The sequence below is a fragment of the Penicillium daleae genome (assembly GCF_028827525.1).
Source record: "Penicillium daleae strain IBT 16125 chromosome Unknown utg000009l_segment0_segment0, whole genome shotgun sequence".
Classification (NCBI taxonomy): domain Eukaryota; kingdom Fungi; phylum Ascomycota; class Eurotiomycetes; order Eurotiales; family Aspergillaceae; genus Penicillium; species Penicillium daleae.
In genome coordinates this window covers 2,093,827-2,115,342 of record NW_026623157.1, presented here as the reverse complement: position 1 = coordinate 2,115,342, position 21,516 = coordinate 2,093,827, and the positions used below count along the sequence as shown (strand labels likewise).

Sequence of the window (21,516 nt, the reverse complement as noted above, 5' to 3'; positions counted from 1 at the left end):
TGCATGATCGAGAGATACTATGCTAGGTTCGTTTCAACAGTGCTTGTCGCTCGTTGGACTGTGATGTGAGCTCTGACCCGTGTGCTGACTGCGACAAGGTACCCCCTTGCATGCTTTGCTCACCGGGACGAGCTGCATCACGTCCACTGAGGAAGCTTGATCCTTTGCATCTACCTTTCCCATCCGGCGGCTGTTCTGCCCTTGGTGTGACCTGGCCAGGCCTGTCCCGGCTTGTCTCCCCGAAGCTGGGCATTGATCTGCGATGCATATCCAGTTGGAATTAGCTACTGGTAACCGGACAATACGCTTTGGTGCCGAGCAGCATGTCCCTCGTGAAAAGTGCACCCTGTCACGGTTGCAGCCGTGCAGCAGCACGATGCGGCTCACTGGACGGTACTGTACTCTCCTAAGTCTCAATTATCTCCTCCGTCATCCGGCGTGTACCAGATCCCAAGGCCCTCTCTCAAAACGCCCGGATCTCAACTTCGGGGGATGGATCCTGGCAAATTGTCCTCTGGACTGGACCCGGGTGCAGCGGTGGCAAAATTTGCATGAACTGCTGTTCGCAGGAATAGACCAGGGCCGTTGGTGGCTGGTTGCTCGGTTGCTTGGCTCGACTGCAGCTGGAGTACCTACTACTGCACCTACAGTACGTATACTGTAGTAAGTACCACATCTGGAGCTACAGTAACTAGCCATCCTACGTCCCTCCTTAGCAACCGGGGCTCTACGACTGGCGGTCCGTTCTGCAAGGATCATAACCCCTGCTGCGCGCCACCACTCGCCCGCAGCGTTTCAAGGGCCTCGATTGAAATCGAACCGCGACGAAGAACCCCGAGCCTTAATCAGACTCCAGAGCCTGGTTGTCACGTCTACTGTGCTATACTGTATGTAGGGCCCAGGGCTGACAAATGTCGTCATCACGTACAGAGTCTCCGGATCTCGTACAGGCATGTACAGAATTACGGTCTGTCGGTGTGTCCGGTTGGAGGGAGGCTCTTGCCTATGAGGGTAGGAGTTACATCACGCCCTTCGCGATGCCTACACTCTTTCAGTTTGATCACGTTCGTGATGATGCTGAAGAGTCTTATCGACAGGGTGTAGAGATGTGTTCCGGACAAGCTCGGCTTTGGTGTCTCGGTAGACATTGAAGGGCCGGTCCCGAATGTGTAAAGGGCGTGGCCACTGTGTTACCCTGCTCCCGTCGAGTGGGAACTAAATGGATCGTCTCGTTAGTCAGAGGTGAGTCTGTTGCGAAATCCTAGGCCTCGGAAGATCGTAGGATCTATACGTACATATAGGGAGACTTGTATACTGCGGCCTCAGCAACCTAGCCTCCTAACTTAAAGTGACAATCTATTATGCCTCCTCTTTGTATGGTAATTCTATTTACTCTGGCTTGTTGCCAGTATAATTTGTGTTTGTTCAATGAGATGTAGATGCAAAGCAGACAGGAAAGTACAAGATCAACAAGGTCAGGTCAAGGAAGGTACTAGGTAGCACCATAGTGGAGAGAGACGATAGGCAGAGAGAGTGTGTTCTGTGCACCAGCTTCCAGAGACTCGGTATCAAGCCAAAAAGCAACCGCGCAGCTACTGTGCAACATGCTGCGCACGCTTATCTCAACCCAAGCCATACCATCTCTCCTGCTGTGCAACTCACCCAGCAGCACCCCCAAACTCCCCTAACATCGCCCAATATCCTTGACCCCTGCACCATGTATTCCCAATGCAACCCCATACCCCAACGCATGTCCACGCCTATTGCAGCGCGTTCCGAATCTCAATCTGAATCTGCCCATCCACAACGCCCTTCACAACGACGCTGCGCAAATCCTCAACAATCCAGTCCGCGCCCGCTTCGCGGATCTTCTCGATCGAGTGCGTCGTCGACAGCGCAATCACCTTGTACCCGGCTGCCTTGCCCGCCTTGATCCCACTAGGCGCATCCTCGAGCACGACGATGTTCGTCGAGCCCTCCAGCCCAATCCTCTTCGCTCCAAGCTGGTAGCATTGTGGGTCCGGCTTGCCGAGCTCGACATCCTCGGCGACGACGAGGTGCTTCGGGTGTGTGAGGCCAAGTACGCTAAGCCAGCCGTCAATCAGGGCTCGAGTGCCGGATGTCACGACGCCCCATTTTGCGGAGGAGTTGTCGAGGGCGTTGAGGAGGTCACGGCCCCCGCGGATTTCGACGGCATCGGAGCCGTATTCTTGGGGGATGCGGCCTTCAATATAGCTGACATCTGTTGGAGATGAACGTTAGAACACATATATAAACTATATGGCTCGGGCTGGGAGGATTCGAAGACGTACATTCCCAGTTGGCCTTGGTCTTGTCGTATAGTCCCAGAGTGTCAATGCTGCGTCGGCCGTGCGAGGTAGCTAGGATGGTCTTGGGGTCTACGCCCAGCTCGGCACCGATTCTAGATAAGTGTCAGACTCGCAATTTTGCGAGAGTGTAGGCAATTTTTGCGGCTGACTCACTCGTGCCAGTGCTTGACAATTGCTGTTGGGAAAAGGTATAGTTAGCTTCCGCATCACAGTGGAGTTGATAGTCGTAAACAGAGACTTCATACCATCTGTAGAGTCGACAATTGTACCATCAAAGTCGGAGAGAAGCCCATCAAAGGTGTGGACCTCTGCAGGTGCAGAGAATGTTTCTGTCGCGGAGGACATGGCGGGGGAGGGGTTCTGCGGGGAGACGAGATAGAGAGGTTGCAGTTGGAAAAAACCGTTCGAATGGGATCGAACAGTAGGTGTAGTGTATGCAATGTAATTATGTGAATGCAAAGAAAGGAAATCTATGTCTATGTCCTTAAAAGAAAGTGAGAAAAGAAAGGCAGAAAAGAAAGGCAGAAAAGAAAGGGCAGAGGAAGATGATATCCAGGCTTCGCGACATCTTGCGGTACGGACGTATGTAGTAGTTGTCCCGCCGCCGCGGATCGGTGATCGGCATTTGTATTTCTCCGCTTATCGAAATCTTGGCGCTCAACTTTTTCGACTCGATTTGGCGGAGCACTAGACACTGTACCGGTGTGCCTTTTTTAGTCTCTATTCAGTGAGAATTGGTATACAGGCAAGATGGTCAAGCTTGGTGGGTCCCTTGTCTCTCTGAATCATTCTCAGACTCTCAGATCATTTTTCTAACGTATTGCAGGCAAGAATTCAAAGCGGGTGCCAGTCCGTCTGAGGCACAAGATTGAGAAGGCTGCTGTTGCGAAACAAAGGAAGCAGAAGAAGCTCGCAAAGAAGGTAATTGAACCATGCATCTTTTGGATTCAGGGATTTTTCTTCCTCGAGATTCCCATGTGCGGAAACCATTCTTACACTTTTCTTTTCACAGAACCCCGAATGGCGGTCTAAGATCAAGAAGGACCCGGGTATCCCCAACCTGTTCCCGTTCAAGGACAAGCTCCTCCATGATATCGAAGAGAAGAAGCGTCTGAAGACTGAGGAGCAAGAGCGCATCCGTGAGGAGGCTCGTGCTCGCAAGATCGAGGCCAAGCAGGCCCAAGGTGGCCCGCAGGCGGCGGTGGACATTGTGGAGGATGATCTGCTGGATGATGATATGGTCGCTGATGGTGACGAGTCAAACCCCATGGCGGCGCTACTTGCTTCTGCCCGGGCCCGTGCTCAGGAATATGACGGCGAGAACGAGAGTGAGGATGAGGAGATGGGCGACGACGACGACGAGATGGATGAGGACGAAGAGGAGCTGGGTGTGACATTTGAGGACGCTGCGACGCTAGGCAGCCTACAGAACCCTACCAAGGAGAGCTCACGGCGTCAATTCGACAAGGTCTTCAAGACGGTTACGGATGCGGCTGATGTGGTGCTGTACGTGCTCGATGCACGCGATCCCGAGGGCACCCGCTCGAAGGAGGTCGAGCGGGAGATCATGGCTGCCGATGCTGGCTCCAAGCGATTGATTCTCATTCTGAACAAGATTGATCTTGTCCCCGCACCAGTCCTCAAGGCCTGGTTGATCCACCTGCGCCGCTACTTCCCTACCCTCCCTCTGAAGGCGTCAAGCGGCGCTCCCAACGCCCACAGCTTCGACCACAAGCAATTGACCGTCAAGGGTACCTCGGAGACTCTCTTCCGTGCCCTCAAGTCCTACGCGCACAGCAAGCAACTGAAGCGATCCATCTCCGTCGGTGTCATCGGTTACCCCAACGTGGGCAAGTCGTCCGTGATTAACGCCTTGACCGCTCGCCTGAACAAGGGCTCCAGTAATGCCTGCCCGACCGGCGCCGAGGCTGGTGTCACCACCTCCCTGCGTAGCGTCAAGCTCGACAACAAGCTCAAGCTGATTGACTCGCCCGGTATCGTCTTCCCCAGCGCGGGTGGCAAGACCAGCAATAAGGCCAAGGAGAACGAGCAGGCTCGCCTGGTCCTGCTCAACGCCATCCCTCCCAAGCAGATCGAAGATCCTGTTGCCGCTGTCAACCTGCTGATTAAGCGTCTCTCGTCCTCGGAGACTTTGATCAACAAGATGCTCGAGGTGTACGGCATCACCACCCTGTTCCCGACCGGAGACAAGACCACCGACTTCCTGGTCCAGGTGGCCCGCAAGCGTGGACGTCTCGGCAAACGTGGTGTTCCCAACGTTGAGAGCGCTGCTATGACCGTCATCAACGACTGGCGTGATGGCCGCATCCAAGGCTGGGCCAATGCCCCCGTCTTGCCCGTCGCCGGGTCTGCAGCCGAGACCGCGGAGCCTAGCACTGGACCCGTGGACAATGTACAGGTTGTCACGGAGTGGGCGAAGGAATTCAAGATCGAAGGCCTTTGGGGCAATGGCGAGGGCGATGACGAGGAGATGGCCGAATAAACGGGCTGTCTTTTGTTGGAGGTCGAGTCTTTCGATTTACTACTCCTGTTACGAAGTCATCCATTCTCGTTTTAGATTTCTTGGATACCAAAAAGTGGGCGTTTAATCTTCTTGGATGATGGATGGTTTTTATATTTTTCATTATTTCTTTGTCGTTTGAATTTGTTTCAATTCAGGCATTTGTCCATACTCTATCTACGAGAAGTAGCGAATTCAATTGGGCATCAATACTGAGACATTTACTTGAGGATACGCAAACGAGTCCATAGCCTGTACTCGAGTTATTCCTTGCCATAGAAACTAACTCGCGCAGTCCAAAGTAAAATCTGCACGTATCACCGATGCATGGGGTCTACCACGCCTCGATGACCCAGTGCAGTCCCCTCCCCACTGCGCTCCCGAAAGTCAACTCGCGTCGCGGGATTTCGCGTTCGCCTCAACCCGCCACCCTTCAAACCACCTACCTCACCACTCAGCACGCAAGATCTGTAACAATCCCAGCGATATCGGGATTTAGCTATCCTTGCCCGAACTGGGCACAGATAAAGTGCGACATATATCCAATTCCAATCACCAAGAACCAACACCATCTACAAAAGCTCCACCACCGAAAGGAAAGGACACAAGTCCAATCCACAACAGAATCACCATGCCGCCGCGCAAATCTACTTCATCGGCAACGCCGGCCGAAACAGATGAGCCGTCGCAGTTATCTCCGCAAGTGCAGAGCACCGCCGACAAGCCCATCACCGCGACGGAGCAACAGATTAAGGCTCGGGCAGAGCTAGGTGTCAGCGTCGATGTAAGCGGATCATACCCTCACCTTGAACCCATTATGTGGCGTGTTGAGAAGGCATCAAGACAAGAGGATGTCTTTGCAGACCGAAAACTAATACAATGACCTCTCCTTCGCTGTATAGGACTACCTCCTCCCGCGCTCGCTGACAATCCGTCTGGCGAAATCTGTGCTCCCGCCCAACACAACGATACAAAAGGATGCCGTCCTGGCTATCCAAAAAGCTGCGACTGTTTTCGTGTCCTACCTTTCGTCGCAGTACGTAACCCATTTCTTCTCTGTTCCATACTTCCTACATCTGGCCAGAACCCATCATGGTTTCCACCACCTACAATACCAGACTGTGGTTCGCAATTCGCAAAGGGAAACCCGAACTAACCATCCACTTCCCGCCCAGTGCCAACGACGCAACCCTCAAACGCACCGTCGCCCCCGCAGACGTCTTCAACGCCCTCTCCGAACTAGAACTCGACTCCTTCCGCCCGCGCCTCGAACAAGAACTCGAAGCCTACACCGAAATCAAAGCCGACAAGCGCAAGGCCAAGAAGGCCGATGCCAACGGCGGTACTGGCGACGGTGACTCCACCGCCGCGGTGGGAGCATCTACGACCCGGGCCGAGGGCGAGGATGTCGAGATGGAGGATAACCCGGCGAAGCGGGTGAAGCGCGATGGGGATGAGAGTGGTGGCGGTGCGGGACAGGTCGATGGTGATGAGACGCAGGAGGAGGATGAAGTTGAGGATGAGGGTGATGAGGAAGAGGAGGAAGCTGAGGGGGAGGAAGCTGAGGATGAGGATGAGGAGGATGAGGCGGGGAGGGGTGAGGAGGATGTTGATCGGGTGGAGGATTTGGATGGGGCGCGTAGGCGGATGGATCCTGATGCTGATGAGACGGATGATGATGATGATGGGCCTGCTAGTCAGTTGCGGGATGACCTGGGACTTGGCTAAGGAAGCCCGGGGATACTTGGGGAAAAATGAGGTTGGCTTGAATGGGTTTTCTGGTTTAGGGGATGTCTTTTGAAAGGTGATGTCTTTGGAAGGGTTCACCGTTGCTATAGAAATCCATTGGATATACATAATGACGACTTGGTTCATGCGATTTAGTTTGAAGCTGGAGCATTGGCTGTCCGTGGATGCTGTGGCTACATCTCTTCCGCAAGACAGTTGACTGTATCCCATCTCCATTGAGCCTTCAGGCCAGGTAAGCCTGCGTCGGGCAATTGGACAAGCATACCTCTATATCCCTGACAGACGTGAGATGGACACTGCATGGCCCGGGCAATCTTGCAAGAGATTGAAGAGCTAGAGATCCCCATGACGCATGTAGATATGCATCCCTTCGGAAATACTAGCCTACTACAAAACATATACCAAGATCATCTTGAAAATCTCGGAGCATTATAGCTCACTTGCATTATCACAGGTATTAACTTCTTCATAATCGTATCAGAAATAAAACGAGCAGGCATCCGCCACGACCCAGATGCCCGAAGGAAGATAATAATCGAGCTCGCAAGCTCCACAACAACAGCAGCACAATCATGAACCTTCCCAGGGCTATGCACCCCTAAAACAAGAAATAAAACAGTCACCCAGGACTGAAAACGCCAACGCCACCTCATGCAACTGATCCGTAGTCTATCGTTGGTATCTTGCGAAGGACGGATGAATGGTAAAAAAGGGGGGAGGACTGCTCGACATTGTCCCGAAGGACGAAAGGAGCGGGTTGAGAAGAAAAAGCCCACAACGTAGGGGAAGAAAAAATCAATTCCGTGGACACCGTTATGCATCCCATGATGGGTTAATGGAAAATAAGGTAGAGGGGTTGAGAATGAAAAGAAATTGGAAGGAGGCGTGAGAATCAGGAGGATGCAGTGGTCACTTCCTCGACTGGGTGCGCGTCAACGCCGGCCTTGAGTCCAGGGAATATCAGGGATGGTTTGATTGAGCTATTAGCTCGAGCTGCACCAGGTGGCAGACAACGCATGGGCTCGGCCGGGTCAATCTTCTTGTCGATGGTGACGGAGACCATGTTCGCCTTGCTGACTGTGGCGAAGGAGGAAATTAACTGGGTAGCGGGAGGCGCGGCCTTGGGCTTGCCGGTACGCTTCTTGGGTCCAGCCTTTGCCGCGGGTTTGCGGCCTCCCTTGGCTGGCGCAGGTGCCTTGCCATCCGCTTTCTTGAGTAGGCTGCTGAGGCTCTTACCGCTGCTGGCTGGGTTGGTGATGGTTCGCTGGGTGAGCTTCTTAGCCACGGGTTGCTCATCGTAAGAGGAGGACGGCGTCATCAAGCCAGTATCGATGCGAGGACGCTTCTTGGGTGTGGAGGTGATGACCACAGCCACCTTCTGTTCGGAATCGGAAGAGGAGAACTCCTCGTCGGAGCCAGGCTTGATTCCAAATACCGGCTCTGGCAGCGGCATGGCGTAGGGTTGGGGATCCTTCCAGCTCTTCAGCTTGACCAGATCCGCCACATCGTCGGTAGAGCCTTGTACAATGAGATCAAAACAATTATCAAACTCCTTGCCTGCGGGCGGCTCGTTGTTGATGAACATAGTCACGCCGTCCTTGCGGCTACGGATGACCGTGCATAGACTCTTCACAAGGCGTCGGACACCGGGAATCTTCAGACTTGTACCTGCAACGATGAGAACGCGAGGGCGGGACTTGATATCAGCATTCATGACGGATGTGATCGCCTCTTCGTCGGGGTTATGTTCGTTATAGAGGACGATACGCGGGCGCATGCGCCCAACACCGTGGCTCCGTTGACCTGCTCCAATTCGGGCTCGGTCATTGCCCGCACATTCTTCGCAATCAGGTGGATCGGCTTCACAGAACTTTTCCGGTTCTAGGTTCTGGAGATGGCGACACTTCTGGCACACCATCTTGGTGATACTGCCATGGAGTTGGATTGTGATCGGCCAGCGACCTTTGACGCTGAGAGGGATCTCGGTCTCTAAAGGTTGCATTGACGTCTCGAGGCCGTCGATGTTCTGGGTGTACAGTCGCTTGAGCCGGTTCTCCTTCCCGAGGCTGGCGAGCATTTCGTGGAACTTGGTGGGCTGGCACTTGGCCGCTTCAACCGACAGCGACCGCACCAATTCATGGAAGGGGCCGGTCAGGGCATCATCCTGATAGACGGCAGCATCAAAGAGTAGCTTGCCGGAAGCCTTGAGGTTGTGCTTCTTCTGCAAGGACTTGAACAGGCCATCAGTGGAGCGAAAATCGGGGACTGTCGGTGGGCGGTTAGCTTAAGTTTCGACGTGCGACGTGCAGCGCGGGTATCGGGGAAAGGTGGGCGAAAAACTTACTACCCGCCGATGTGGAGATGCCGGCGCCGGCAATGGCGACAATGTCCTTTTGGTGGCGGAGGCTGTCGACGAGCAGTTTCACCTGATCTTGCTGCTCGTAAGATGACTTGGACAGGTCGAGATACTGCGTGGTGCGCTCTTTGGGCAGGGGGTTGCGCCTCCGCTTCTTCGCGGGCGGAGGGCAGTCTTGGCGCGTCGAATCCTCAGCGTCCTGGGATGACGGCGTCAGGTACCGGGTGGCCGGCTCAGGCGTGGACCGCAACGACGAGGGCACGGAGCTCAAGTCCGAAACGTCTGACAGATCATAGTCTATTCCTTCCATGACGGAGAAGATTGCGAGTCTCCGTCGTGGAAGTAACAAGAGGTGGTAGGCGGAAGGAGAAAAAAAAAAAGGGTTGGGTGATGCTGCCGGAGGGAAATTGACCCGCGGTGGACACACTCGGGAGAGGGGCCAGGAGGGGGGGGGGGGGGGGAGGAGATCAGGCCGCTCGTCGGAACACACGAATCAGAGAAATTGGGACAGGTAGAATCATGTAGAGCTGCTGGAACATGTACGCGTCACATGGGAAGGATTTGGAAGCTCCAACTAGATGAGGAATTGTAGGGAGGGGGGAGGTTGAGAGTTGGAAGATGCAGAAGGGGAGGAGGGTTGGAAAAGGGAGAAGTTGCAGACGATGAGGTCAGCTGTCGGTGCTCGATGATACTGAGGGAGAGGAGCAGAGAATAGCGGGAAATATGGGGGTAGAGAGAAAGAGTCAAAAAGGGACACGGGCCCAGCGAGAACCAAGAAAAAAGAAACCTCGTCGACTCTTTTTATTTGGGAGGGAACAGTTGTGGAATGTGGTTGTTGCGAAAGAGGAGAGAAGATCGCGGAGATTTGATGGAAAAAAGGACTGACAGTCGGGTTGTTGGTATGTGCACCACCGGCGGGGACTCGATGATGCGCTTGTTTTGATGCAAAGTAACGTCGAACTGGGCTCGACCGGATGGACGAGGGAAATAGGAGGACACTGTTTCGGAGATTGATCAAAGTCCTGGGATCTTGGGAGCTCGGTGGAAGAGGTGTTATATCTCTAGAATATGGTAGCGATATATCACGAATTGCAATCTACAGTATTCTTCTCTTCTGGATGTTCATTCATTCTTTTGCTTGTTTGTCCTGCGGGCGGCTCTGTTTTCACTTTTCACGGTTGCTTTGCTTTGTGCTCGTCCCGACGGTTTTCATGGTGCAGCACGCTGATTGGCCTAGCTAGATGTGGGACTGAACGTCGTTTCTAATTGGTGGATCATGGTTGGCAGGGCTACCAGTCAGGTCACGTGCTATAGGTTACTTGGACCCGCATCAGTCTGGCTGAGTCAGCGCGAAGTCCGGCCGAGTCACGGGAGAGTCACGGGGAGGGTCACAACCAAAATGGGGAGCGCTGCGAATGCCTCAAGTCAATCAAAGACCAAACTGATCTATACAACATCATCCATCTCCCGCGAGATACTAATCTGATACTTCTCAATTTATATTCCGGATATCACGCCGCTACAATTACCAAGGACCAATTGTGACTACAGTGAATCCGATCCCTGGCGGCGCTTATTGATCCCGGTTCTCGCCATATCAACACCGCCAACGGTCCCCGCAACAGATTGGCATTCCTAGCAGTGACCCCCGTCAGCCATGCAGGGTGGGCTCCAGTGACCCTCTGCATGACAGCCGGACCCTTTGAGTGGCCTTTTGTGATTGTTCGCAATGCCATTGATCATGGAGGAAGCTATCAATGTCGACGACCTCTTCGGTGAGGGTCATTCCTTGGATCTGGGGTTACCCCCGGCACCGGCCCCGCCCACCAAAGGGCTGCCCCAATGTCTCGATGAGATGCGCCTGCTGGGCTGTCGCCAGTAAGTGACTATCTGCTAGATCTTGGGATATCACTGAATTTCAAAACTAATCATGGATTTGCTCTTCCGCAGGAAGGTGGCTTGGTCCCGGCTAGGAGGCATAGCCTACATCGCCTCCGATGGAGTGCGAGTATGTGTGCGAAATCTTCAGTCCCGTTCCTCAGATGGAAAATGGGTCTTAAGTGACGAGTTCCCTTTGGGCCCGGTCACTGAAGCCCATAATGGCAATCAGCTGCTCCATCTCTCCTGGAACGATGCTGGGTCGGAGCTGGCCGTGGTTGACTGCTTGGGGCGAGTGTCTATATATTCGGTCTTTATGGCCTTGAATAATATAACAGGCCTGCGCCAGGCAACCTATGATTCGAGTGACGATAGTAATCAGATTGTCGGTCTGATGTGGCTCAATCCTGGTCGTCAGGTAGGTCCTGCTGCTTGTGGCTGATAAGCCGAGAGATAGTATATAAATAACCCGATACACTGACACATCCCCAAAGGTCCATGCATTTCAACAGGCAGCCAAACTAAACAATAGATGGGCGTATTCACCATTCCGCTGGCGTCCAACCCATCCCTCTCACCCTGCGGGCAAAAGCTCCTTGATCTCAGTCACTCGAGCAGGCCAGATCAAATTGATGTACCAGAATATGGATGGCAAGTGGGCAGAGGTCCCTGCAGAACTGAAGAATACCGGGTATTCAGACCGGTTGTTGACCCATGCAGCAATGGTCGCCACACAAGGTTGGCCTCTCCCTTCTCTTCCATATCATGACCTCGATGGATGGCTAATAGATCCCAATTAGGAACAATTTTGCTGGCCACTTACTCTGTATGCCAGAAGATCTGCTTATACCGAGTAGAAGTCTCTTGGACCCCCAACAAATGGGACCCCACTGCAATCAGGAGCCCTAACAAATGGCCGATTCCTTCCCTCCGCCTCCTCCACTATAAAATCGATATGCCCAGCAGTATTCTGAACGTCAACCTCGGTTCCGAAGAGCACTCGGATCAACCTTTGCCATTCCCCAACTCGGTCTACTCGTTGACCCGGCTGGAAGTCATTCCAGGGCAAGTTGATAGCCCTACGGGGCCAACTACTACTAGTCCTTGGATTCTGGGAGTCTTCTCCAAGCCCCTCCATGCCACGCCAGAATATCCAGATCAGCAAGGCCCTCTCAGTGTGATTGTTCGATGGCAACTAGATTCTGCACAACAAACATTCCACCCCAAATTCGACGAGGTTGCATCGAAGAAGAGTAACGCACAGGCCAAGGTACGATGTGGATTCCACTTTATCCTGGGGAGTCATGCTGATAACATTGATAGCCGAAAATCGAGATGCGTCGACTTGAAGACATCCATCTACACAAATATATTATCTCTGTGGACTTGATAGAGCACGTTACAGCCCCTGCACTAGCACTTACCCATGATGATAGCTCCATCACATTCTATGAGACGAAGACCATGACCGTTTTCAATGGGATGGATGATACCAACACGGTCAATTGCTTTGCCCAGGCAGGATTCCAATACCCAATGGATACACCGGGTATGTTCGCCGTAAAACTAAACCCTTGTGCCACAGGACTTGAATTTGATACATATAGGTCTTTCTATCGCATTCTCTCCAAACTCCTGCGCTGCAGTGGCATTGGACAGTGAGGGGCAGCTCAGATTAAGATGGATGGAGCACACATTCGGATCCAGTGGTGGTCTTTACGACGAGAGTATGCGGTTTGCACCCCCAGGAACCAATCCAATTCACTAACCCGGCTTTTATAGGTAAATTCTCGGCCGCGATTGCAGCATTGACTCTGGCTTTTAGCCGAGGCTCTGGCAGTGATGCCAATACGGACGACATTCTGATGATTGTCCTGGGTCAGCTATCCCCTGGTAAGTTATGGGACAAGCTACGTTAGTGAAAATCTGGACAACCTCCTGATGATGTCAATAGAAAACCAATCCACATTTCTCAGCGAGGTATACCGGGCGTTGTCGATCAACTGCAACTTCACTATCGAACAGGAAAAGCTGTTGACACATGCGTATATCCCCCGAGCACTAAGTTTACAAGCTAGTCTGGGCTTCAAGGGAAGAAGCCACCCGCGAAGTCTGTCCTCGGCTATCTCTTGGGCTATCCTGCAGCTTCGACATTCTTCAGTGCTGTATGCAGCCTACTTCCAGAATAGCAAGAACGTGCCCGCCGAGGCGCATGATTCAGGTAAACTGGGATCTAATCCAGTATCACCTCCATGATCGATTGTTGACACAACCCCAGGAATTCTTCATGCCCTCCTCGGAAACACGAGATGGGCTCTCGATTTCTCCCATTACATCCTCAGCGAGATCTTCGATCTAGCCGACGATTTCGAAAACGTCCTCCATGACTCGGAAGCATTCACCCAAAAACGTAAGTTTCACTCTCTCAAAACTTTCCCCATCCATCCATTTATCCCCCTAACAAGAATCCCACCCAGTCAAAACAACAACCTCCCTCCCCCTCCTCATCCTCCTCTCCAGCATGTCCCGCGCCTTCATGCGCTTCATCTGCCGCGGCCTCCGCGGCGTCCGCAACGGCTTCGAACAAATAAACCCCGCCATGCTCGAACCCGAATCCCGTTTCTACTACATCGACATCTGCCAAGCCCTCGAGACCTCCCCCGTCCGCGTGGACATCTACGAAAAGTTCCTCGCAGGCGTTGACTCCGCCGTCAAACACGCCTACCAAGGCTCCGGCTTCGGAGACGCCGAACGACCAAGCCCGGAGAAAGAATTACTCGTGAACGCGCGTATCCCCCCGTTCTCGTTTCAGCCGTTGAGACGCTGCTCAGTCAGACTGTGCCTTCGATTCGGTCGGAGATTAATCGGAAGGATATCGTGCTGGGTGACTATAGTTGGCTCGGGTTTGGGGATGATCCCCGAACGGTGGCGTATCGGAAGCGTCGTGACGTTGATATCTTGATGAAGCTGCCTCTGCGGCCTTTGGCTGCGAGTCTAGATACTGCGGGACCAGCGCAGATGTTAAGGAGACGTCGCTGTGTGCGCTGTTGTGAGGTCTCTGGGGATGGGGGAAGGCCGAGGACGGGTCCTTGGACGAAGATGATGCATCGGCTTAATTTGCTTCGGAGTTGTGCTTGTGGTGGTGCGTGGGTTATGGAGATTCCTGGGACTGGTGTTGAAGGTGCGCAGGGTGCTCAGGCATTGGCGTCGAGAGCTGTGGGTGTTATTGGGTCAGGGTAGGTTGGTAGGTTTTGATGTTGATATGCCTTTGGTAGAACGCATAGAAAGGTTTATGACCAGTTATGGAATGCATGTTGCTATTTTATGGGAGAATGGTGTGATGAGGAGCCGTGATGGACACTAATTGACTTTAGAGTCTACCGTCTACAGAGTACTTGATCGAAGAGGTGTATACTTAGACAGACTAGGGGTACTCGCCACGAGTACCCCTATAGGTTGCCTATACGTTATGCAACAGGCCATTCAGATGAGTCTAGACCAAATAGACCAGGAGAATAGTCCAAGCGCCGTAGAGCGGCTAGAGTCGAAGAATACCACGTATAGAGAGCCTCTGCACATTCACAATACAAAATTCCAGCACTGGCCATCTCAGCCACAGAAGAAAGACGTCTAAGTGTCATGTCATGTCAAGAGTCGATTTGCATCGTTTTTTAAGATACACAATCAAGTTCCATTTTTTGGATGTAAAAAAAAAGAAAATCGACCCTGCTCAGGTCCACACATCACACATCCTGCTTAATGTGTCCAAGGGCAAGTACCGTGTTTCCCCCACAAAACTCCAGATCCGATAAAGTTCTGCACTTAAGCCTGTTGAAACAAACATGTTAGCATAATGTTACTCCAATAAGTACTGGTGTACTCGATAGGATGCAGTCGTGTCGAGTGTAGACAGACAGTGTATTATCCCGTCTGGAGATTGTAAAGAAACATCCAGACGAGTTAACACAGCCATTCCACATTCACTGCCGGTGTCTCTCATACCTTAACGGCGTACTTCCGCTGGGGGAAGTGGATCTCGCGCTTGCGCTGGCGATCGGTGGTCCGGGTAGCCTCGAACTTGGTGAGCCGGCGGCGGAGCTCACGGGTGAGCTTGGGGCGGAGGTCCAGAGGGATGTACTTCTTGTTCTTGTAGAACAGACGCAGCTGAGCGCGCTGGTTGGCGTTGATGACGGTGAGAACGCGAGCGATCGACTTGCGAACCTCGGAGCTGTAGATGAGAAAAAGTCACAGGTCAGTGTACGATCTTGAGAAATTTCGATATGAATTGCGGATTGCGATGGGTATTTCTCTTTCTGCGACGTTCTTCTGGGATATTTGGTATGTCGTTGGGATTGTCGGTGCGAAATTTGTCGTCTGGTGAAATTTTCGTTGTGGTTGTCCGGTGCGCGATTCTCTCATCGCACGATACCCCGATCCCGGTCGTTCGTCGCAGAAATCCATCCGTAGAAAGTGTAGTGGTGTAAGGATGTCGGAACTCGATGTACGCACATTCTCTGGGTCTTGGTAGAAGCGCCGTTGGCGATCTTCTGGACGCGGAGCTGGTTAAGCTCGGTCTTCAACTCCTCGAGCTGCTTGGAGAGCTCCTCCTTGTTCTTTCCCCAGAGCTGACCAGCCTTGACCTTGGACGACTAGACGTAAATTCCATCAGCGCGAGATTCCACAGGAAGCGATTGTCGTCGAACATACCATGGTGGCGGCTTTGTTGTGTGTGCTGGGTTGTCGGCGTTGAGAATTGAAGATGTCCGATGGACCAAATTGTGGTTGTGGGACTAGGGCTAAGCGAGTTGGTCGCACTAAGCGGGCACGTGATGATGGGCGAAAAATAGTGGAAATTGTGTGGATGTCTGATTTTCAAGGCAGAATATTGCCACCCATTCAGTCAGGTCTCGAGGTGTCGAGGCATCAAGCCCCTTGCCAGATTGGGTTAGCTCCTTGGCGGTGCACTTACGTCGACTGGCAGCGGGCCTTGCTCTGGCATGTCCGGGGTTTAAATGGGCGAGAGAGAACGAGTGAATCGATTCGGTGTTGTCTGAGAATTCCTGTGAACTATCTACCACCAGCACATCATGACATCCACGGGCTCTGGATGGGCACAGCTTCGGCAGCAAGCCCGCTCGCTAGAAACTCAGGTACCGAATACCTCATGAGGATATGATCCCATACACAAGATACTTGAGACTAATATGAACCGCTATAACTAGACCGAGCAGCTCTTCCATACATACGCACAATTCAGCTCTCTCACCAAGCCACCACCTTCACCCACAGAGGAAGAGCTAAGGCTCGAGTCCCAGTTGAAAGACCTCCTTGAACGAGTACGTCCACGCCTGGCATCCCCCCGTGAAGCCTGATGGAGAGCAAGAAACATGACTGATTGTCTGACACAGCGAGAATCCCTCATCTCTCAACTCTCTCGCCTCCTCGACTCTGAAGCTACCCTTACCTCCTCCGCCCTTAAACAGAACAACCTCGCCCGCCACCGCGAAGTCCTGGCCGACCACCGCCGGGAGCTCCAACGGTTGACGTCCGCTATCGCCGAGTCGCGCGACCGCGCCAATCTACTTTCCAACGTCCGCTCTGACATCGATGCCTACCGCTCCTCCAATCCCGGCGCGGCTGAGGCCGACTACATGCTCGAAGAGCGGGGGCGAGTCGAGAACAGCCATAACATGATTGACGGCGTGCTCAGCCAGGCATATGCCATTAACGAGAACTTCGGAATCCAGCGTGAAACTATCGCCAGCATCAACAGGCGGATCGTCGGCGCTGCGAGCCAGGTGCCCGGTATGAACTACTTGATTGGGAAGATTGGAACCAAGAAGCGGAGAGATGCTATCATCCTAGGCTGCTTTATTGGATTCTGCTTTCTGATGCTAGTTTTCTTCCGGTAGGCGGGCTGGACTCGTCTCGGCGATTTGCTTCGTTGTTATTGTGCTCCGACTCAAGTTTCATTTTCATCTATCTCTTGCGCTTCCTGCAGCCCGTACAGCGACTGAGTATTTATCTTGATGGTTTCCTTGCGGCGTTTAGGGGGTTGGGCATTTCCTTGAGGACTCCCTGTTACAACAGGAATGACGATAATACTTGCACTTGGCTTGCGATGGCGTCTATGTTCTTTCTATCATACACTTTCTCTATATTATGTACAAATCCAAATGTTGAGAGGAGACTCGGTATCATCCAGTGGTTCAGCTGCAAGCTGAGGCCCGTCTTTCGTGCGCGCTGTAGTTTATTTGCGATTTGCCATCTCAGCTTCGTAGATGGCTTTTCTCTCTACAATGAGCTTTTGCAAGCCCGTATTCAGCGTTTCCATCTCCGCTGGCTCAGCATTGCCACTGCCAGCCCAGCGGATACGACACTCCGAGTCCACAAGGTACACGTAGCCGACCTTCGAATTCATCATGCCAACGGCCTCCTTGAGAGACTCGGTAAAGCCCTTCTGCACCAAGAAGTACCGCGAGTGTTGCTGGGCGGGCAACTTGCGGCGCATGCTCCACATGAACATCTTCACCAGTGCCGCCTTCATGCGGTTCTCTTCCAAGTTGATATCCACCATCTGCGCGAATTGAGAATTCTTGGCCAGAATCTCCGCCATCCGGGGGTTCTGCGCCGGCCCTGTGAATGTTCCTACCTGAGTCTCTGCCCAGACGCTGGAGAACAACTTCACCACGCTGATATTGCCAAACAAAGTTGGCGTTGTGTCTTGTTTATATTTTGGCTCGGCAAGTGTGATACCGGACATGTTGGGGAAGTATAGGGCCTTGTCGCCTTTGAAGAGGCGGGGGTTTGACACGAAGGTTTTGCCTTCTAGGAAGCGCAGGTTTGACCATTCTCGGAAGTAGGGTTTGGCGACTTGGCGTGTCCTATGAGTTGGTTAAGCAAGTTGTTAGCTCCGGTTCCATTCCTGAATGTCCGGGGTATTAGACATGGAGACGATAACGTACAGTTCTTTCCGCCGCTCAAGATGCCGATCATAGTCCACAAAATCGTCTCGCCTTTGCTTCAATGATCGTGTGTCTTTCCCTGTATTCTGACCAGCCATTGGCCGCGTGGGTGCTCCGATCGGACGGTCCAACATGGGAGGCTTGAAGTCCGCATCGCCAGGCTGGGGCTTCATATCCGGGTTTTGTTGGAACTGGGCGCCGCGTCGCGGAGGCTGGGGCTCTCTGCGCGGCGGGGAGGATATCGTCGCCTCGGAAATGCTATTGTTCGGTTTCGACTCATTTGTGCCAGTTGTAGAGGCATAGTGGCGTATCGTCGAGGATTTCGCGCGGAGATGAGAGAGTGCCCCAGTGCTTCGGAATTGGCAGCTTAGACAGCGCCCGCTTCTGAGGAGCGGAAGCTCTGATAGGAGATAGGATGGTAATGGTGACTTCCACATCTTGGTGGGTGTATGTGAGAGGATGTTCGGGTGCGACAGCTGGATCTGGACGAGAACGAGTCTCTGCCGGGTTCATTTCGCGATCTTCAAAATTGCCTAAATCGGGATGGTCAGATCACATGACCTGTACTCAATCTGGAGCTGATTTTCGATAAACGGTTCAGACAAGTTCCAGTGCTAGTCATATAGATTGTTATATTCCAATAAATGGACATAGATTCCAAATGAAGTGTTGTGGGCTTTTATTGTTTCTAATCTTAAAGTTCATATACCTCGACAACAAGTATATGTTCGTAAGGGGAGGAAGTCATTGTTCAGAAATATACCTGAAACTCTTTGCAGATGAGTCGGGCAGAAATTTGTAGTAGCCTGCAAAATCACTTGAATAATTTCCCGAAAAAGATATCCTGAATTATTAGTCAGAGAACATGTGTCTTCCAAATCCTTGCCAAATCCTCTCTTCCAAATCCTCTCAAGCCACGATCATGACCGTTCAAATCATCCAGACGAATTCGGTTATATGGACAGTCCCGTGACTTGGCGGCGTTTTCGCGCAACGCCGCGTCCACGGGTGCCTCAACTGTGGCTCAAGTGCTTCACCCTGACAACTGCGTTGTCAGAGCTGCCTGCAGTGACACGGTAACCCTACCAAACTTACCAGGTCTAGTACCTTTCAGGCAACTGCGATGACTCCTCCGTGGTTCAGACACACCTTTCGCTATCGGATGCCTGACTAGTCCGCCATCATGTCGGGACAGAGAAGCAAGACAAGCTTCTTTCGCGCCCTCGAGCACTTGGACTGCTCTGATGACTCTCAAGATGATGACGATTCTCTGGAGCGACTTCTGGCTCGCGCAAAGCCTAGAGAAATTTTAAACTCGACCGCTGCCTCATCCAGCCCGCAGCAGATTACGCTTACACGGGCAAACACGGCGCCCTCGCCCTCGTATACGGACAAGGAGCTTCAAGAAGTTGCTCTTGCGCATGATGCTCATCCAAGACGGCGAATTCAGCCCTTGGAATCGAATTTGAGGACCGTGAAGCGCTCTCAGACCACTGGCACTATGTCCAGCACTACTTCAGGCCCGACGAGAGGTGGAGGTCCTGCTCTGAAGAAAAGGAGGACGAACAGTATCATCAAGCTGGTTCCTGAGGAACAGCGGATCTTCAAAAATCTCGTCTTCTGTGAGGCTTTCTTTTTCTCTGCTTTCTTTTACTCCGCTCTCTTACTAATGTTCTGTACAGTCTTTTTCCCAAATAACGATATATCTCCCTCTCGCCGTCTGCGCATCCAGCGAGCACGGGAATACGGTGCTTCCTGGATGATAGACTGGACAGAAAATATTACGCACGTGGTCGTGGATAAGGATCTACAGTATTCTGACCTCGTTAAATATCTCAAGCTCGAGACATTTCCCGTTAGTCCGCTTCGCCCGTGTCTGCGCCAGAATTTGCTGAACATGGCTATAGGAAAATGTGGCTCTTGTCAACGAGTCATATCCTTCAGATTGCATCAGATTTCGCTCCGTTTTGAGTCCAGCCCAAGCGCGATTTCGTGTGGAAGGAGTGCCAGAATCTGGGCAGAAAGATGCCCCGGCTCCAACAACCGCGTCAGTCGCAGTGGACTCACTGCCACTGAAAAGGCCGAGAAAAGGCCAGGAACAGACACCGGAGCCATCGCAGTCCCCGGTTAGGGAGGTTATCCTTGATAGTAACCCTTCATCAGAAGTGGTTGCTAACATTGCTGGCTCTGAGGAAAGAACCGAGGAGACGCGTCAACGCGATGCCCTAGATGATATAATCGCAGAGGCGAAAGCAGCAAGCCATTTGGTGAGTAGATTCAACATTAAAGACCTTCGCTATTCACTAACGAGTCGGACCAGCCGCTTGATCCGATCGATTCCTCTGACGAGGAACCTGACAAACCTGATAGTGAGTCAGAATCATCAGAGCCTGACCCATCCAGATCAAAGGAAGAACCGCGAGGAGAGCCTGTCGTCGAAACGTGGGCGCGCAGTTTTGCCTGCATGCAAAAGTCCGACCCCAATGCAAAGCGCGACAATCCAAACAATCGAACCATCGAAGTCTTACAGCAAATGCTGGACTACTATACGCGAACAGGAGATCATTGGCGGACGCTGGCTTACCGCAAGTGCATCAACGCTCTGCGGAGACAGACCAAGAAGATCATATCCAGAACAGAGGCGCGGGCAATCCCCGGCATCGGAGATCGGCTGGCAGACAAGATCGAAGAAATTGTCTTGACTGACCACCTCCGCCGGCTGGACCATACCAACGAGACCGAAGCAGAAACCATCATCCAGGAGTTTCTCGGTATCTACGGGTGTGGTCTTGCCCAGGCATCCAAATGGGTGGCGCAAGGGTATCGAAGCCTCGACGACCTTCGTGAGCGAGCTCCCTTGACCAAGAATCAGCGCATCGGCCTGGAGCGCTACCATGACTTTGCGCAGCGGATTCCGCGCAAGGAGGTCGAGGCCCACGGGGCGATCGTGCGACAGGCAGTCCAGGCGGTGGACCAGGACATGCAGGTGATCATTTCAGGCTCTTACCGCCGCGGGGCTCAGGACTCAGGCGACATTGATCTGCTTATCACCAAGCCAGACGGTACCGGAGAGCAGATCCGGTCGCTGATCCTGGATACCGTGGTGCCTCAGCTGTTTGCAAATAACTTCCTGCAGACTGGTCTGCAGACTTCACGACGGAATGGCGACGGTTCTAAATGGCAAGGGGCATCTATGATTCCCGGAAGCACGGTCTGGCGGCGCCTCGATCTACTCTTCGTTCCTGGAGCGGAGTTTGGAGCGGCGATGATATACTTCACGGGCAATGACATTTTCAACCGTAGTATGCGGTTGCTCGCACGGAAGAAGGGGATGTGTCTGAACCAGCGAGGACTATTCACGGACGTACTGCGTAATGGACAGTTGAAGGTGAATCCAGGCCGACTGGTCGAAGGGCGCGACGAGCGGCGGATCTTCGCGGTGCTGGGTGTGCCCTGGCGACCTCCAGAGCAGCGAATTTGCTAGAGAAGAATGGACAAGTATTCTTTGATTTCTTTGTTCACAATAGCCATTCTATGAACCTCTTAGAAATTAAAAAAAAAATCCAGTGATGATGCAGAATATAGACCTAGACCGAGACCGAGAGACAGCCAAAGTCAAATACCCCGAAAAGGTGCATATTATTTCGCAGGTTGCTGGAAGGTGCCGGTCAAATGGTGACCTCCAATTTCCATCAGCTTAGAAATTTTGCCCCTCCA

General features: G+C 52.6%; 9 protein-coding genes across 9 annotated transcripts; 5 read left to right on the top strand and 4 right to left on the bottom strand.

Annotated features, from left to right (window-relative positions):
• Positions 1 to 1,760: 1,760 nt before the first annotated feature.
• N7458_011906 (HAD family hydrolase) lies at positions 1,761 to 2,675 on the bottom strand (the record flags this gene model as incomplete). The annotated part of the gene is made up of 4 exons (XM_056915288.1): positions 1,761 to 2,242; positions 2,313 to 2,422; positions 2,484 to 2,505; positions 2,576 to 2,675. The coding sequence occupies 4 exons, from the start codon at positions 2,673 to 2,675 to the stop codon at positions 1,761 to 1,763; spliced, it is 714 nt and encodes a 237-aa protein (XP_056760042.1).
• Positions 2,676 to 3,080: 405 nt separating this feature from the next.
• On the top strand, positions 3,081 to 4,833 carry N7458_011905 (GNL3/Grn1 family GTP-binding protein; the record flags this gene model as incomplete). Its single annotated transcript, XM_056915287.1, has 3 exons — positions 3,081 to 3,093; positions 3,157 to 3,251; positions 3,343 to 4,833. 3 exons carry the CDS (start codon positions 3,081 to 3,083, stop codon positions 4,831 to 4,833), a joined length of 1,599 nt encoding a protein of 532 aa, XP_056760041.1.
• Positions 4,834 to 5,482: 649 nt separating this feature from the next.
• cbfA (uncharacterized protein) lies at positions 5,483 to 6,579 on the top strand (the record flags this gene model as incomplete). Its single annotated transcript, XM_056915286.1, has 3 exons — positions 5,483 to 5,635; positions 5,754 to 5,887; positions 6,027 to 6,579. The coding sequence occupies 3 exons, from the start codon at positions 5,483 to 5,485 to the stop codon at positions 6,577 to 6,579; spliced, it is 840 nt and encodes a 279-aa protein (XP_056760040.1).
• Positions 6,580 to 7,492: 913 nt separating this feature from the next.
• On the bottom strand, positions 7,493 to 9,266 carry N7458_011903 (putative SIR2 family histone deacetylase (Hst4); the record flags this gene model as incomplete). The annotated part of the gene is made up of 2 exons (XM_056915285.1): positions 7,493 to 8,865; positions 8,945 to 9,266. The coding sequence occupies 2 exons, from the start codon at positions 9,264 to 9,266 to the stop codon at positions 7,493 to 7,495; spliced, it is 1,695 nt and encodes a 564-aa protein (XP_056760039.1).
• Positions 9,267 to 10,685: 1,419 nt separating this feature from the next.
• N7458_011902 (mediator of RNA polymerase II transcription subunit 16) lies at positions 10,686 to 14,074 on the top strand (the record flags this gene model as incomplete). The annotated part of the gene is made up of 11 exons (XM_056915284.1): positions 10,686 to 10,834; positions 10,907 to 11,252; positions 11,329 to 11,572; positions 11,635 to 12,104; positions 12,158 to 12,383; positions 12,442 to 12,561; positions 12,617 to 12,727; positions 12,789 to 13,055; positions 13,113 to 13,244; positions 13,312 to 13,623; positions 13,647 to 14,074. The coding sequence occupies 11 exons, from the start codon at positions 10,686 to 10,688 to the stop codon at positions 14,072 to 14,074; spliced, it is 2,805 nt and encodes a 934-aa protein (XP_056760038.1).
• Positions 14,075 to 14,656: 582 nt separating this feature from the next.
• On the bottom strand, positions 14,657 to 15,544 carry N7458_011901 (60S ribosomal protein uL29; the record flags this gene model as incomplete). Its single annotated transcript, XM_056915283.1, has 4 exons — positions 14,657 to 14,662; positions 14,837 to 15,062; positions 15,344 to 15,483; positions 15,542 to 15,544. 4 exons carry the CDS (start codon positions 15,542 to 15,544, stop codon positions 14,657 to 14,659), a joined length of 375 nt encoding a protein of 124 aa, XP_056760037.1.
• Positions 15,545 to 15,921: 377 nt separating this feature from the next.
• On the top strand, positions 15,922 to 16,746 carry N7458_011900 (putative vesicle transport v-SNARE protein Gos1; the record flags this gene model as incomplete). Its single annotated transcript, XM_056915282.1, has 3 exons — positions 15,922 to 15,984; positions 16,057 to 16,170; positions 16,243 to 16,746. 3 exons carry the CDS (start codon positions 15,922 to 15,924, stop codon positions 16,744 to 16,746), a joined length of 681 nt encoding a protein of 226 aa, XP_056760036.1.
• Positions 16,747 to 17,084: 338 nt separating this feature from the next.
• Positions 17,085 to 18,236, bottom strand: N7458_011899 (mitochondrial ATPase complex subunit ATP10; the record flags this gene model as incomplete). Its single annotated transcript, XM_056915281.1, has 2 exons — positions 17,085 to 17,718; positions 17,800 to 18,236. The coding sequence occupies 2 exons, from the start codon at positions 18,234 to 18,236 to the stop codon at positions 17,085 to 17,087; spliced, it is 1,071 nt and encodes a 356-aa protein (XP_056760035.1).
• A 746-nt stretch (positions 18,237 to 18,982) lies between these two features.
• On the top strand, positions 18,983 to 21,283 carry N7458_011898 (DNA-directed DNA polymerase IV; the record flags this gene model as incomplete). The annotated part of the gene is made up of 4 exons (XM_056915280.1): positions 18,983 to 19,421; positions 19,482 to 19,654; positions 19,707 to 20,066; positions 20,120 to 21,283. The coding sequence occupies 4 exons, from the start codon at positions 18,983 to 18,985 to the stop codon at positions 21,281 to 21,283; spliced, it is 2,136 nt and encodes a 711-aa protein (XP_056760034.1).
• Positions 21,284 to 21,516: the final 233 nt, after the last annotated feature.